The 17,683-nt window shown below is 33.2% G+C and overlaps 1 protein-coding gene across 1 annotated transcript in view; it reads right to left on the reverse strand.

Annotated features, from left to right (window-relative positions):
* Positions 1-17,683, reverse strand: part of LOC129220955 (uncharacterized) — a 38,407-nt gene that overhangs the window by 13,383 nt on the left and 7,341 nt on the right. The window contains exons 2-11 of the mRNA XM_054855389.1: positions 17,515-17,634; positions 16,793-16,927; positions 15,752-15,931; positions 13,220-14,320; positions 11,796-11,821; positions 10,195-11,036; positions 8,953-9,133; positions 8,132-8,546; positions 5,932-6,015; positions 5,058-5,137 (exon numbers count right to left, since the gene is read on the reverse strand). Coding sequence (XP_054711364.1) covers positions 5,058-5,137; positions 5,932-6,015; positions 8,132-8,546; positions 8,953-9,133; positions 10,195-11,036; positions 11,796-11,821; positions 13,220-14,320; positions 15,752-15,931; positions 16,793-16,927; positions 17,515-17,634 — 3,164 coding nt within the window. The remainder of the gene's footprint in view (positions 1-5,057; positions 5,138-5,931; positions 6,016-8,131; positions 8,547-8,952; positions 9,134-10,194; positions 11,037-11,795; positions 11,822-13,219; positions 14,321-15,751; positions 15,932-16,792; positions 16,928-17,514; positions 17,635-17,683) is intronic.

Raw genomic sequence — 17,683 nt, forward strand, 5'->3', positions numbered from 1 at the left:
CGTAGCTGCTGATCCCGATAATCCGAACGGCATCACTTTCCATTGGTATTGCCCCTTAGGTGACACAAAACTTGTCAACTCCCTACAATCCTCTTGTAGTGGGATCTCCCAATATCCTTTTAACAGATCCAACGTAGTTAAAAATTTTGCTGCCCCTGCTCTAAACCTTAAATTTTCTGAATTTTGCATTGGAAATGGTACTACCTGTGTATCAGCATTCAACGCTCGATAATCACAACATAAACGAATCGTGCCATCCTTTTTCGCAACACACACAATTGGATATGCAATTTCCCCTGATGACGGTTCAATTAAATCTTTTTCTAATAACTCCGCTATTTGTTTTTCCACTTTAGCTTTCAAAGATTCTGGTACTTTATATATATAAGGCTGCTTTCTTTGTGCCCCCGGCTTCAACTTAATGGAGTGGGCTCCCACGTTTGCCCTTTTGATTTGCCCATCAAAAACCTCCTTATATTCCCATATAATTTTTTTCACTTCTTCCTCCCGTTCGGCGGACAGATTTTGATCCCTTAAGATGTCTTTTATTTCATCATATTGAACCTTTTCTTCCCCTTCTATCGGGAGATGCTGCACTTCCCCAAATTCTTCATCTACCTCATAAATTACCCCTATTGTATTTATTGGTTGAACATATTTTCGCAACTTGTTTTGGTGTAAATGTCGCACTGATCCCCCTGGTAACTTTACCAAGTATGAATGTTGTGATTTCTTTTCTACTATCTCCCCTGGTCCTTGCCATTTTGAACAAATTTTATTTGTAGAGTCAGGAATTAATACAATCACCTCATCCCCCCACCTGAAATTGTCTCTCTCGTGACCTCAGATTATGATGGTGTGTATACTTCTTTTGTTGTACTTCCGCTTGTTCGCTAGCGAATTCTTTTGCTTTCTCTAATTTCTCCCTTAGTGTAAATAGATACTCCCCGACTGATCGGCCTACTCCTTCAGGCAAGATTATATCTCCCTCCCAACTAGCTTTTAATATTGCCAGTGGTCCTATGGGAAGATGCCCATATACTAACATAAACGGAGGAACTCCAGTCGTAGAATTGGGAACCTCCCGATACGCCCATAACAAAAATGGCAACTGTTTGTCCCAGGACCTCCCATGACTTTTGATTGCATGGTGCAGCATATTTTTCATTGTCGCCACAAATCTCTCTACCAAACCATTGGACTGGGGGTACCCTGGGCAGGAAAACTTTGGGGTTACTCCTAGTTTCTTCGATAATTCCTGAGTTAATTTAGCCTTGAAATTTGATGCATTATCCATTGCAATCATTCGTGGTATCCCGGTTCTCATAAATATGTCTATAAATGCCTCACATGTCGGTTTCGCATGTAAGGATTTTAGAGGTATTGCCTCTGGCCATCTACTGTGTTGATCCATGACACACAATACATATCGATGCCCCCTAGAGGATTTTGGTTCTATTGGTCCAAATATATCAGCGTTTAGGACTTGAAACGGTAACCCAGGGCGTACCACTGCTTCAATTGGGGCCCGGTCATTTACTCGTACTTTACGCCGTAACTGACAATTGTCACAACTTTCACAAAACGCATTAACTTCTTTCGTTAATCCTTCCCACCAAAAAGACAGTTGTATCCTATCGCGGGTTTTCTTTGTCCCTAGATGACCTCCTGTTAAAGTTTCATGTGCCAATTTTAAAATCTCTCTCCTTTTATTGAAAGGAACTACTAATTGTCTAGTTTCTTGTCCGGCTACCATCCCCTTGTGATATAAAAGTCCCGATTCTACCAAATATCCATTCTTTGCCTGTTCCGCATCTTTGAAAGCATTGATAAGAGTCTGACATTCCGCTTGCTCCTTTCGAAAATTCTCCGATTGAGAAAACTGTCTTGAATCTAACACCCCTGCTGTTTCTTCTTTTTCCCATTCCAAGTTTCCCAGAGGTGTAACGCTCGGGCTTTCTTCTCCGTTATCTCCCAACCCTTTGGTTTCTTCTTTCCTCCCCCCTTCTGACTCGCTGCGTCTCTCTTCGCTTTCCCCCGCCGTTACCTCGCTCAGCTCACGGACCATGGCTACTTGCTCTGCTTCTCCACAATATTTTTCCCATTGTTCATTCACTAGTCTATAAACCTCAGGCGTAATTAACGCAATCTCATTTAAATTTTCTGCTACAGCCACATGCACAGTTACGTAAGGATTTACTGATTCATCAGCTCCTTTCCACAAACTCACAGGTACTGCCGCCAGTTGCGCTTCTACTTGCGGACCGATTGCTGGTCTAAGAAATATTTTACCTACCGATTCTAAATATTTATCGGGGATTATTGATCTTCGAAAAACACTAATTTCCGCACCAGTATCTACAAGGGCTCTACATTTATGTCCATCAATAGCAATATCAACTATTGGTCTATCCTTCTCCAATTTACCCTCCTCGATATCTCTGAGCACCAACTCTGAATTATTTATAGGAATACATATCTTATTAATTCCCCTCTCTTCTGGCGTTTTGTGTTGGGTTTTACTTGACGCTTTCAACTTCGGGCAAGCCCGTTTAAATTGTCCTACTTCTTGACACTCATAGCATTGCATTGTATTTTGATCTTTTCTTGTATTTTGTCGTTCAAATCGGTTATTACTTCTACTTTCCCTTCCGCTCTCCTTATATTGATCATAGCGAGCGTTCATACGGGTCTGCTGATGGTTTTCTTTATTCCTTTCCATCAGCTCTTTCTCTACCCATTTATTTACCTTTTGATCCCCATATTCGGGCATAGCAGAAATAAAATTATCGATTTCATTAGTCAACTTCTCCAACGGTAACCAGCTTTCTGTTTCCTTTAAGTATATATGTGATTTTATTTGCGGTCCTAAATTATCTTTAATTTTATCCGCTATCAACAGTTGTTTTAGTTCTTCCAAAGTGGTAATTTCCCTAGCCTTTAAATATAAATTTAATGCTGTACTTAGACGATATGAAAATTGAGTATATGATTCTTTCTTTACTTTCACACAATTTTCCCAGTTCTTTTTGTGTTGTAAGGGGGTGATTTGATATCTCTTCAAAATTATCTCTTTGATTTTATGATAATCGCTCAGATTCTCCTCACTTATCCATGTACTCATTCTTATATCGTCATTTAACTTATATACTAATAACTTTCCCCATTGCCCTTCTGGAATCTCATATATTCTAAACGTTCTTTCTACATTTTGAAAATAGAAAGGCCAATCTTCTACTCTCTTCGGTGGTTCTAACGCGTTCCTCATCTTATTCAAATAACTCGTGAACTCATCTGCAACTTGTTCCCTACCTCCCGAAATTTCCTGAGCAGGATTTTTAATTTTTAGTTCTAACATTCTATACTCATGTTCTCTTTGTTTTTCCTCATTTTCTCTTTGTTTTTCCTCCCTTTCCCTTTCCAACCTCTCTTCCACTATCGTCTCTAGCATATTTTTAATTAATTCTTCCTCGTAGTCTGTGGAATCTATAATTAATTTCCTCAACTGTAGTAAGGTGAGATTTGGAGTTACAACTTCCCCTAACTCTTCTGCTAGTGCAATCAAATCTGCTTTCTTTTGTTTTGCTAAAAAGGCCATTGCGAGATTTTACTACAATATCAAAATCCCTTACCCTAGCAATTTTTAGCTTATCCCGTGAAGCTTTGAAATATAAATCGCATTCGAAATTTTAACTCCTCCCTAACATAACTCATTCACATACAAATGCAATGATAAAAATAACAATTTCCTGTTATAAACCACAGAGAGATATCACTACTCCATATATATCCTTTCCAACCGATAGTGATTCGATTACCGTATTTATACAACAATACAAATACAACTCATAATTCACTCATACTACAGTATTCCTAGAGCAATAGTTATATTTTATCTAAATTACATTATTCACCACTTTGCAATTCAATTCTGTATTTTTCCAACCATGAAATTAATAACCAGTAATTTACTTAGATCTCCGTATTCCAACAACTCCATCTAAATAATATTACTAAAAACTTGCAATTCCTTTACTATATTTTTACACCAATAAAAATATCTTTTCATGGCAATTACTACTTTTATAGTATTTTTACATCAATAAAGATACTAATTTGTTGTAACTTATTTATCTTTACAGTATTCCTACACCAATAGTAACACATTGCATAAATACAGTTACTCCTTATTTGCATTTAAATACCTCTTAAATTATTCATTTCCTGCTACTCATACCACAATATCATTATATAAATAACTTAATTCATTCATTAAATATGCACTTAATTATTTTCACGAGTATTTCTCCCTGTACCCTTTTACCAATAACAACAACTCAGAGCTCTTAGAACAAACAGTATGCTTGGGAATAGAAAGCTTACCATTTCTGATGTTTTTCTTCCGGCAAAGCACATCAGCATCCACGATATCGTTCACTTCCTTACCAATCACAGGGCTTCATCACTTTTCTTGCACGTCTAGCTCCAATGTTGCTATCACTTGGCTATATGGCTCCATTAAAAGTTCGCTGAAGATTCCGTTGAATCATAATTCTGGTTCACAGGACTCCGCTTATTCAGCTAATCCCCACAGGATCATATAGAAACGTCCTTTTCAATTGATCCGCAGCGGCTTCTTTTTAAACATATCCTGTCGACTGCGCCATTGTGAACTCCTTGTCACTTTTTTCTTTTTCTGCGCTGTATTATTGTGCAGTTCGTTTGAAATTATTACATTCTGGAGTTCATTTTGTTTATTTAAACTTTTATTAATGAATGTCTTGGTTATTTATATCATTTATAATACAATATGTACAACGTTTTTACAATTACCAATCATCACCAAGACCAGAGCCTGGCTATCAGACCACCGGTCTCTTTCCACTTCTCGCGTAGAATGTCTTATCTTTTTCCCACGGATAGCCGGTTCTTTGGCATTTCCGGCCTGACCATGTGTGGGACACCTGTCCCATCTGCAGTTAATTAAAGCACGTGCTGCCCTGGTCAGCCACGGGCTGACACATATATTTGGAAAATTTTGGTTGTTAAATACCTACCTTTACTGTGTCATCATCAGACATTGAGCCGGATGTATCAAACAAAATTCTGTTCCTCAAATGCTTTGCAATAATTGTTTCTAAAAATTAAAAAAATAAGGTAAATAAGCTTCACGAATATCATTAGACCAATACATTTTGAACAGAAATTTGGAAAATCACACCAAGCACATTGATATTTTTATATTTTATATAAAAAATTCAGAAAAGTGCCACACATGAGGCAGTGAGAAGCAAAGGGATGTAAATGACAAAATTAAAAATTTGGAGATAACCAGTACAAATGGTAGGTGAACCTCTCTTCTGTCTTGGGGCAAGAGATAGTACTAGTAGCTCTGGTAGATACTACTATACAGCATGACAAAGTCAGAGAAGAAAGAAAACAAATTCAATTAAAGCTTACTTAGGACCTTATCTTTTAACACTCTTTACTCAAAACTTCAAAATGTCTGCATACATCCCTTTGCTTCTCACTGCCTCAGATCGCCTTTTTTTAACATCTTTCCAAGGGTTTAACAAAAAAAAAAAGTCTCTTTCTTTAATTCTTGAAAACTGTTGCACTATTCCCCAATTTATTGTATTTTTCTTTTTTAGGAGAGGATAGATAAATTTAAAATATGAATAGTGAGGCATAGATGCAAGACATTTTATTCGAAGTATAATCAGTCCTGAATAAGAAAATTGTTTTGAGGATCTACAGCAATATGGATTGTTTAACAATTGAACAACAAAATAGATCAATGAAAAATCCCTAATTTTAAAAATAGCAAGCAAACATTAAGAAATCACTGCTTTATAAAATTTAAAATTAATATTTTAAACAGCAAAATTATTTTATGAAATATGTTTATAACATATTAAAAAAAAATATTACCACTTAATTTACTTTGCTTGGATGGCATAAATTTTTTTGGATTCTCCGATTTCCTTTTGCTTGGTAGTGACTTTATACTTGAATCTGGAATCAAATTTCAGATTAATAAAACTATGATACTCTGAAATACTCGGTAAAAAAATTATATATGCATATATACATACATATACCAGGGTTGAATTCTTAAATTTCAGACCAAGATTTTGAGTCATTACCAATTTTATTTGAAAGGAGAATTTAGTTTTCCAGAAAAGCAGTACTGGAACAACATTCTGGTGCGTTCTTGTCCCAAATCACTTGACACATACACAATAGTATATGTACCAGTAAACAAGAAACAAAATATCATGGTTCAGGAGTTTTTTTTTTTTTCCTTTTCCAGAAAAAATAGTAAAGTATAGCTTGAAAGCAGTCAGAATGAAAACTGATTTGCTACTTTAACACCTTCATTTATTTTGTTTAATCTTATTTAATTTTAAATGACAATTTATGGTTGGTATTATGATTATGACAGAAAAAAAAAACTAAGCAGATAAAACAGCAAAATTTTGCTTCAGTTATACAAAAATCAAAAACGTATTGACCACAAAATTCACATTACTGAAAACTTATTCTTGCTAGCTAATTCCTTCTCCTCACCCCCCCCCCCCCCAGGGTTAAATCACTAACCAAGTACAAATAAAATCTAAAGCATGAAAATCATTTGCAGATGAAAAGATTGAAAAAAAATATCCATTGAGTTTCAGTAAGCTAATTGGAAAATATTGAAAACCCTTCTTCAGTAGTTGTAGGAAGGGGTGTGAAGTTCAACATCCTTAACAAACATTCACTTGTCCATCCTTAATGACAATTTAATGCCAGAGATTGAAATACAGGGTGTCCAAAAAGTCCTTGACACATTTAAAAAATTCATAGGAAACCAAAAATTATCATGAATTTACGGTTTGCACCATAATACTTCACAGGTTCAAGAGTTTTTATGACATCGGAAAAAAAAATGAAAAGGGGGGGAAAAAAGAAAAAAGGCATTTTGCAGCCAGGGTGTCAGTATATGCTATGCTTGTAATTCTTAGTTTAGTAATTTCCATTCCCTTTTGCGTTTTCCCATGTCAACAAAAACTATTTAAAAGTTACTTTTAAATTGTTTTTGTTGACATGGGAAAACACAGAAAAGAAGAAAAATTACTAAACGAAGAATTACAAGCATAGCATATACTGACACCCTGGCTGCGAAATGCCTTTTTTGTTCTTTTTTTCCCCTTTTCCTAATTTTATTTATTTATTTATTATTATTATTATTTATTTTTTTGATGTCATAAAAACTCTTGAACCTTTGAAGTATTATGGCGCAAACCGCAAATTCATACGACAGTTTGTTGGTTTTCTATGAATTTTTTAATGTCAAGGACTCTTTGGACACCCTGTATATCTTCTTTTTCTGAGAAATTGAAATTTTGCTGAGGAAGAAAAGGAGCTAACAGTGGCTTTTGGGGAAAAGACCATTTAATTGAGGTTGAAAATTATACAGAATATTGGTGAATTAAAAGATTTTACAGTCATGGGGACCATAAAATGTTTTGTTGGATAGTACTGCAGGTAAGGTTTTACTGCATATTTCAGACATAACAAGAATTAAATGTGTATCACAAATGATCTCATGCCTATTACTGGTCAAGTGCAACTACATAAAACCATAAGTTAAATATCAATTAAATCTAATTTCAAATGGAACAAATTTCTCTTGTTGATAATAATAAAAAAAAGGCACATCAAGCATTGTTTATAATTTTAGAAGAGGATTCTATTTATCAAAAAAAATTATGCTTGTATAAATGTGTACCTCTCATTACCTATAATGAATTTTATTTTCCGTAAAATTTTATGCAATAATTAATCTGTGTATAAATTTGGTAGTTGCATACATATCAACTAATAAATATCATAATATATGGTATGATAATATTCCTGAGCGGATATGTATAGTCTGATATAAATTAGGTATATAAATTAGCATATTGGTTATCGCTGGTTCTATGTTATGAATGTAATACATATTGAAAGCAGAACCAGATACTCTAGTTACTAAGTTTCGAATTCTATAAACCAAGGAATAATAGCCCATTTCTTAAACTATTTTGATTTTTGTTTTTGAAAAAAAAGGAAACTATCAACACATGTATACATTATTAATGTATTTTACCTGCATCAGTCTTTAAATCAGATGAACATTTCCCTTTTTTACTAGAACATGAAGAATGGCGCAAAGCATACACTTTGGTAGACTTATCACAGTCGGAAGAGGCTGCTTTGAGCTCTAAATTCTCAGCTTTAGAACAAATTTCAACAACGTCACCCTGTTCAACTGTTGGATTCGACTCTTTCACATTCCTCAACTTGTAAATCTTGCTTTTGGAGCTCCTTGTTATCTTCCTCAGAGATCTAGTAGATCTAGGACTGCCACTAACACGCTGACATTTGAGGCGCTTCACTGAATGAGCTTGCCTTGTATTTCTTTTTGCAGTTATTTCAGATTTTGCTTCTCCAGCTATGGCTTTTCTTAAAGGTAGTTTTCGCCTGTGCATTTTATTTGACTCAACATCAGACTTTGGTTCAATCTGCAAGTATAAATTGTTAAAAATTTAGGTCTTGTTAATAACAATAAATATTAAATTCAGAAACATACATAGTGAACTCTCTTCAACCAAAGACTTCTATGAAACAACCACCACTTGAAACAAAATTAGTTAGATTCTAACTCATCTTTCATTCAGAAATCACTTCACCACACACACAAATAGCCTCCTAATAGTCAGACGTTAAGACTATTAACGTAAGTTATATATTCTGAAGAACATAGGGTTGCTGTACATTTTGTTAGAAATTAAGTCCTGATTGTAGGTAACTAATAATTTGTGGAAATTAAAAGACACACTAGTAAAAAAGGTTAACTAGTGATGCAGGAGTTAACGTGACAGTTATAATGCAGAAACATAATCAAAAACAGGCAAGCTAAATAGATACCTTTATTGATACTCTACAATTCACTTCATTCAGCTCTTTATCTACATTTGAATCTTGACTCTGTACTTCTGAATTGGTTGAGCTATGGATATCTGAAGCAGATTCATTATTAGAGGAACAAAACTGATCACTTTCATCCTTAGTTAAGTTGAGATGACTTTTCAAGTATGTATTAGCCAGTCTAAAAGTAAAAGTATAAACATTAATGCTGTAATTTTATATAATTAATGACTCACAAAAATCTAATATAAAGAAAAAAATTTCATTTTCTGAAGTTAAAAAATATATTGATAGCATTACTGAAAACAATACCCTAGATATATTTATCAAATTATTAGCAATTATTTTTATCATCTAAAAATGCACAACAGTGAACCATCTTTATAGTGCTACTTTAGATCATAAAAAAAATCACTAATAAAGATAAACACACCACACCAATTAAATTTCAAAACTCTTGGCCTAAGTCTAGCTTTGCCTACATTAGTTCTGATTACTTTTTTCAAACGAATTTACTTTTAATCACACACACATTCACAAGTGTCTCGCAACAATATAGGAATTTAGGTGTGGGGGGGAGGGGGAATCTACATTCTATCAATTTCAATGCAAGAGCAAGCTAGCTTTCACCAGAAAGCTTTTGTAAGTAGGAAAAATGAAGACAATTTTTTAATTAAAACTGCAAACCCAGCTAAACATTGGGTAGCTAACCCGGCAAGCAGCACTTGTACTTTACACTAACAATATAAACATATAATTTAGTAAAATTGCTTCACTGCTCTATTTTTAATGAAATGAGTGAAAAAATAGCTTGAATAAAAAAATGTATCATTTATAATATTTTCAATAATAAACTATAATTAAGAGTAACTGCAATGATTTATTCAGGGGTGCCTATCTGGAGGAGAGGGTCATGTCATAAACTGTGCCTTTGAAATTTTTAGGGGGGAGAGGTGTTGAGACATTTTTAATTTTTAGGGGGGCTCTTGCTTTTGGGGGGAGATTTTGCAATACTTAGAGGGGGTGTGCCCTTGCTCTTAGGGGGAGTGGGCACCCTTGATTTATTTATATTATATGTGTATTCTGTAAATAAAAAAATTCAAAACAACTGAGTATGTTAAAAACAAAGAAATGTATGACATAAAATTTTTCTTTTTTCTTATTAGCATAGCCGAGTTCAAGTAAGTAATTAGTATAAAGTAAAAGAAAATAGAGTGGAAAGAGTTGAAGAAACAAACAAACCTTTTCTTTGGCTTTAAGCGTGAAAGTTCCTTCTGCTTCTGTTTGTATTTCTTTTGCAGTTCTACAAGTCTGTCTTGCATCTCACAAACAGAAGATTTTGTAGCATTCACTTGAATGTCATTCAGTTTATGTGAATCCTCGTCAGAAAACTTTTCTTTTTTGATTTCAGGATAATTAGATTTAACGGTAGTATTTTCTTGCAACTCTTGTTTAGCGTCTTCAAATTCCGCAACCAATCGCTGGCCAGCAATGACAGACAATAAATCTAGACCTCGAGTTGCTGGAAAGACTTGAAAACATTTATCATAGCTTTCCGCTTCATCCGCTGCTTCAGTTTTAACAACAGTAAGCTGCTGAGTATTAGCATTTGATGATTCCAAGTAAGAAACTTTTTCAATTGTATTCAATAATAAATTTAAACCGTGATGATCTTCATTATAAGCAAGGGAAGTTTCTTTAGTTGAAGTCTTACAATCATTTTTAACAATACAATTCTCGTTAGATGTTTCATCCAAATTACTTTCTTCTAAACTTTTTTCTACTTGTTTTTCATCAACTGAAACTGGTGGTGGAATTGAGTCATTAATAGAAAGTCCAAGGTCTTCAGAAATTTCTTTTTTGATTGGGAGAGCACTGCATTCAATATTATCAGCAAAAGGCTTACTCAAATCAACACCAATTGCTCGATCTGTATTCGAAGTATCATCTTCTACTTTAATTTCAGTTGGATGGTTTATTTCGTTTGAGCACTTCTCTTCTTTTGCAGTTTTAGCTTCATAAATGATTTGATTAGATGAAGAGGTAGATTCAACAGCTTCTATTTTTTCATATTCTTTTTCAGTCTAAAAAATAAAATATGAATTCAGAATTACAGAATAGTCATGTATGTTTATACAAATACAGTAATGATTGTAATTGTTCTGCTCAGCATTGGGCAAGGATTCAATTTAAAAAGAGAAAATGTTTTTAATAGAACTTTTAGAAGCTAAGGCCAAAAATATTGAGAAACAAATTTTTTGTTAAATTTCCAATGGCAAGGCAAAATTTACAGATAAAGATAAAACAGAATGGAGGAAAATGTGGTCCCCCTATCCATTTCTCCTCCAGAACCAAAGTCTGCAAGTTGGATTGGTTAAGATACCTATGTGCTTCAAATAAGCGGCAAGGCAGTCGTGTCCTGTAGTTAAGAGAGAAATGCAACAGTTTTTTTTTTGGTTTTTCAGGAATAAAATTTTTTAAAGCTATCTCGAGATATCGTACGACACCAGAAGTCAAATTTTTTTTTCAAAAAATAGCTTAATCCTCCAGCAGGAAATGGCCAAGCTAGGATGTTGTGGTCCACTGGTACCCTTTTGTTGGTAAGAAGTCTGCTTGTTCATTGCCCCAAAGGTTACAATGACCAAGCATCCGCTGGAGAACAATTTGTTTCCTTTTCAAAGTGAATTTTCTTAAGAATTCTGGACACTGGCATATTTCTGATGTTAATGGATGCTTGACAATGCTAATTGATTCAATGGCTGCTTGAGGAGTCTGAAAGAATGACGGTCTTTTCAAATTTGCAATGGGTTGGCTAATTACTATTTTAAGGCTATATGAATCACCACAACTCCACCACCAAAAGAAATACCTATTTAAGAATAGAATGCAAAAATATTCAAGAACACACCAGTCCCTACATTAAAATGACAGTCAAACTGAGAACCATCAGTAAAAATATGCAGCCACTGAAAAGGTGGATATATTTCCACAATGGTCTCCAAGGATCCAAATTTTAATCCATAATGCATTGAAAACAATTTTAGGCTAATTTCAGGTAGCAAATGTCTTAATTTTTAAGCTTATTTTTAACATTTAAAATGAAATACCTTGTAACTCCAAAACACATAGTTTCTCTCAAACTTATTTTTGTAATTTTAACTTTGATAAATATTGTTCTTAACACATTGCACAAATGTAAAAATTTTATTGTAAGATTATAGCTGTTGTCTTGGTAATTTCTACTTCATATGCATTTATTTTTGCAAAAAAGATTTCCTTTAAAATATTACTAGTTCAATATTAATAACTTCATAATAATTTGGGTGGAAAACTAAGAACAATTATTGATATGCATCACACTTTGTTAGTTTTGAGAGGTTAAATATATTGACAAAAATCTAAAGCTTAAATAAAATGATATAAGAGTATAACCATTTTTAGTCAACCTGAAATAAAGGATGTTTTAAGCAGTAACAGAAAATGTTGAAGGAAGTGATAAAAACACTAAGCTTACCTTTAAACATAAAGGTTCTACAATCTTACACTGCTGATAAGTGACTTTAGAGTCTTGTGCACTTCTACTGGTGTTTTTAACTAGAGGGGAAAAAACTTATCATTACGATGCTACAATCACAAACAAAAAAAAAACCTTCAAATTTAACATTACTCAGGATTGAACAAAGTCTGAAAATACACCAAAAACTGGAATTTTATCTTTTTAAAAAAAGTGAAATCTTTTATTTTCAAAATATTGGCAGAACTTAAGATTGGGGAAATTTAGAATGATGTTGGCTACCCTATGATGGACCCAATGAAAACCTTAAGATAAAGGAATATTCAAATTATGAAGCCAGGAGTTACAGACAGTTGACTATAAAAACATAAAATAAATTTGTAAAACAAAGGTTTTTGCACATAATATTGTTGACATTTAAGCAAACTTCACCAGGTCCAAAGCTCCAGTTTTGAAATATTGTTGATTTGAGCATTTGAATAGTTGTGAAAAATAGAAAAAATCATTTTAGAGTCTTATAACTCATACAGTAGCTTTTTAGGATAAGTTTTTAAAAATGTATTTGTTTTATATAATAAAATAATTGTTCATTTTAATTCACTACAGTAGTCTAAATGTTTTCTTGGTTTCTGGTAGAACATTGACAACATGTTATTGCAAATCTTGCACATACATTTGTTTTTCTAATAAAACAATTATGTGGGATTAATTCACTATTATAAAGGTTAAATCACATTGATTATAAATACTTACAGGAAGATTGTTTAGTCTGCATTCCAATTATTTGGACTTCATCATCAACATCCGGTACATATGGATTTCTCTTTAGAAGGCTGGAAGAATGACTTTTCGGATGCAATGTACTGTCTCTAAAGGATTCTATAGTTTGAGGAGCAGTTTGAGCAACAGATATCACACTATCATGAAGAGGTGAATGTGTTTGAGGAGTACCTTGAACTGGAGGTTTTGCTGCTTCTGGCATTTTGAAGTAACTATCTGGGCTTACAAGGGACAATTCAGCACATGACCAAGGTTTGCTAAGAGAGCATGAGTTTGCATATGCAGTACGATATCCAGAACTAGTCCTGAGATCAGCCGCAAAGTCTTTAGACATAAGATATGAACCTGAATTTGAATAAGAGTTAGCCATGCAACTTGGTGCAGTAGAAGAACAGGTTAAAAAATATTTATCATTTGGCTCAATTTTCGGTTGTATGACTGAGGTAGGGATGTTGAATGAATCTTCAGTGCTCTTGAACTCCCGAACTTGGGGCACTTTCGATATGGATTTCTGGTATTTGCAATCCGAATGACTGCTGCCCTTTTCGGGCTTTACGGAACAAATGCTGTTCCTGTGCTTCAATTTTTCCGAAACAATCATCATCCTATCACTTTGCCTGTCGGCCTTTAACATGCTGTTTGGAGTAGCGCTGCACATTTCTGGAGATCCTTGGTAATTATGCTTTTTAGGTGGATAAGTATTATGAAGAATGAAACCATTTAAAGATTGGTGTTGCAGTTTTGACTTATTTACATCCAATGAGTTGTTCTTGTGCTCGAAACGATATTGTCCATCACTGGCTTTGCTGAAGTTCTTGCTGAGCATAGAATTCACATTTTCGCTTTCAAAATGAGAAAAATAGACATTCTTCAATGGTGAGGCATTGCTGTTGTTTTCTTGGGTCCCAGAGATTGAGTTTGCTTTTGATGCACTGTTATCCTGAGATGAATTATGAAAAGGTATATTCCTCAAAGTATATGAAGGCGAAAAACATGATTTTTCAGTGGATGGATGAAAATTTGAGCTATTTCTGGCATCAGCAGCAAATGCATATGAATCATGTCCTGAAGACACTGGGGAGTAGAAAAAATAAATAAGCATTTTTGCAATACATAGAGTAATACATATTATGTATAATACAACTGGTGAATGAGTATTTTATTGAACTGCAAAAATGTGTCTAACTAATCGGCTTAAAGGAGAGGATCTTAAACTTTTGAAAAAAATTTCAGAAACCCTTTCTGTAGAGACTAGTGGTACGACATCAATGTTTAAAATTATAGCATTGATGATATCGATAATCGACCAAAAATCAACAATCCTTTAAAATTTTAATCTATATTTCTGCAGAAGAAACTAAAAAAAAATTTTAAACTAGAACTAAATTCACAGCAATCAATTCATTAATAGAGATTTTTGAGCTCTGAAAGAAAACTAAAAGAAAAATAAATTATTGACATTCCTAATCAAGTAATGCAAAGGGGTAAATAACTTTTACATTTAAAATAATACACATAGAAACAGCAATACAAATTGGAATAATTTTGTACAAAAGAATTGAAAGTAAATTTAATAATTTACGCGAATCCGTTAGAGAAATTTGTAAAATTGTTCGAAGTTGATAACATCTAACATGTGACAAAAAAATGAAAGAAAAAGGAAGTGAAGGTAAAAGGAAATATAAAACATAGAACAAGATTACTCTAGTACACTTGCTTTCAACTAAATTACATGGAAGAATTGTAACCGAAATTCTAAATATAGGTATGATGGCAAAGTTATTTCATTAGCTAATTTTTATTTATTAAATATAATTCGTTTCAGAGCAAAATCATAAAAATTAATGATTCCAAAAAGAAATTTTGAAACAAGAAATTAGGACAATTCAATAGAGTTTGAAAATTTAAGATTAATAGTTATTGTTACTATGAACATTTTAATGAGAATATTTTTTCAAGCATTTCAGGTAAATCAGTGATACAGGTCATATTACTTTCAAGAAAGTCCAGGTCTATTGGAGCTAAAGAAAATGACCTATTTTGATAATTAAAAACAAATTTATAGAAAATAATAATAAAAACCACTGCTGACAAATGTTACTCAGAGAAAACATCTATTTATTGGACAGAAAGAACAATAAATTACTTAGGCAGAAGTACTTAGTTTACAATTGAATCATTAAAAAAGTTTTGAACCAGTTTGAGATTAAATAATATTCAACGATTTAATAATTTCATTCAAACAACTGTAAAAAAAGTGGTAAAAAATTCAAGCTTTCCCCACAGAATAGCTTTTTATGTTCTTTGGTTCGGTAAACTTTTCGAGATCTTATTCACGTAAAATTTTAACATGGATTTCACATACACTATTTTAAGGAATGAATTCAGAACATCTCACATAGGTTTCAGAATTTCAGGGAACTTACCTCCCCCCCCCCCCCCCCCATCAGCATTTAAAAATGGATTGCAGAATTCTTTTCTGATACAAAGCATTTTAAATCTTACCAGGCTGATTTTCTTGCTTGGATAAATTGCTTGAATGAGAAACTTGAGTTTTCAGCTTGCTGTCAACAACACAATAAGTACTTAAATTATCAGACTTGGTAACAGGCGAGCTCATGGATATATTAGAATTCACTGTAGGAGAAAGGGGTGTTTCTCGTTTGAATACACGTTGGCTGGTCTCTGTAAAAGAATGGAAAAACTAATTTAGTTCAAATATTCGTACATTTAAAACAAACTATTGTACATTTTAAGAAACTCCTATGTCTTCTTTATCTTTACTAATAAAGCTGAAAGTCTCTCTGTCTGGATATCTGGATGTCTGTGACGCGGCTGATTTTCATGAAATTTGGAACGAAGTTAGTTTGTAGCTTGGGACTATGCACCTCGAAACGAATTTTGTTCCTTTTCTACTCCAATTTTAAGAACATTTTACTCAGCAAATTATCACAATGTGGATAACTAAATTACGAAATTATCATAATGTGGAACCGTAACATGGGCAAGCAAAGGAATATAGCAAATTGGCAAGGAAATCATCCAATATTTCTAAATATAGAGGCGAACCAAATGACCTTTTAATTTTCAACTACGGGCAAAGCCATGCGAGTGCCACTAGTGATCTAATAAAAACAAAACATGTACGAAAACTCCAAAAACACATAAGTTTTATTGCTTATTTGCATATTTATATTCAATATCTTTATACCTTTTTTCCTGAAAAGCTCATTTTAAAATTCTACTTACTCATATAAATAACAAAACATACCTTTTGGTAAAATATGAAATAATAACCCCAAAAAGCAAATTGCAGCAGATAATGTTTTGGCGTTACAAGGAACGCCTTTATAATGCAAAAGAAATGTCGCTTATAAATGAAAAGACAACCGACAAAAGGTTTTCATCCATAAGCTCATTTCTTTCGCATTGAAAAAGCCGTTCCTTGCAATGCCGAAACGTGTGTCTGCAGTAATCTGAAATCTGCTTTTTGATGTTGTTACTTCATATTTTACTTTTTATGCACAAAGGTATTATTTAACATACCTTTTGGTGTTTCAACTAGATGGGAATAATGTCCTAGACTTTGAAATGAGTTGCGGATATTTGGTGGAATATTTTCTCCATGACGCAACACAGGTGCTCCAAAGTATAGGTTGCTCCCATCATACCTACCACAACCTATAAGACAAAAAAAAAAATCATTTTTTCTAAAAGTATTTTAAATGCAATCATTTCAATGTTAGAAAGTTGAAACTGACACACACAAATAGTATTGATATTGCAAAGCAACCAACTTGCATTCAAATTCCCCAAAACCAAATTAAAAATTCATAACTACTAATTCAATTTTGAATTTAGCAAGAGTAAAAAGTTTTGAACTAAGCAGAATTCAAGAAGCGCAAGTTATAGATAACGTTCTTAAGAAACATTTGTGGGTATAATAAATGGAATTTTCGAAATGACACTTGGTCAACATCATTAACACATGCACAATTTGGAATATTATAAAAATAAAATTTAAAAAAATCAATAAATAAAAAAAAACTACTTGAATTTTGTTCTTTTTCAGTTCTTTTGAAAGAAACCAAAAATACTTCTCGGCCAATTTTCCAAGCAGTACAAAAACCATTTTTTCTTTCATGCATCTTATTCTTTGAAAATTTGTTGTAAACAAACCAATTCCGAAGCACAATAGGAAACCAAAGACTATCTCTTCTTTTACATTAATTTAAATTAAAAAGCTATGATATTGATGTAACACTTACCATCAGGAGGTGGGGTAGGAGGCCAGAATTGACCAAGATTTGCCATGCATCCTGGCTGTAGGCGATAAGGAGTTGGAGGTAAAGAGTTGTTGTACAATCCAAAATATGGATAGCTTGTACCTGAAAGATAATTTTTGTAAACCATTTACTTTAACACAATTAAGTAATT

Source organism: Uloborus diversus, chromosome 4 (genome assembly GCF_026930045.1).
Source record: "Uloborus diversus isolate 005 chromosome 4, Udiv.v.3.1, whole genome shotgun sequence".
Lineage (NCBI taxonomy): Eukaryota > Metazoa > Arthropoda > Arachnida > Araneae > Uloboridae > Uloborus > Uloborus diversus.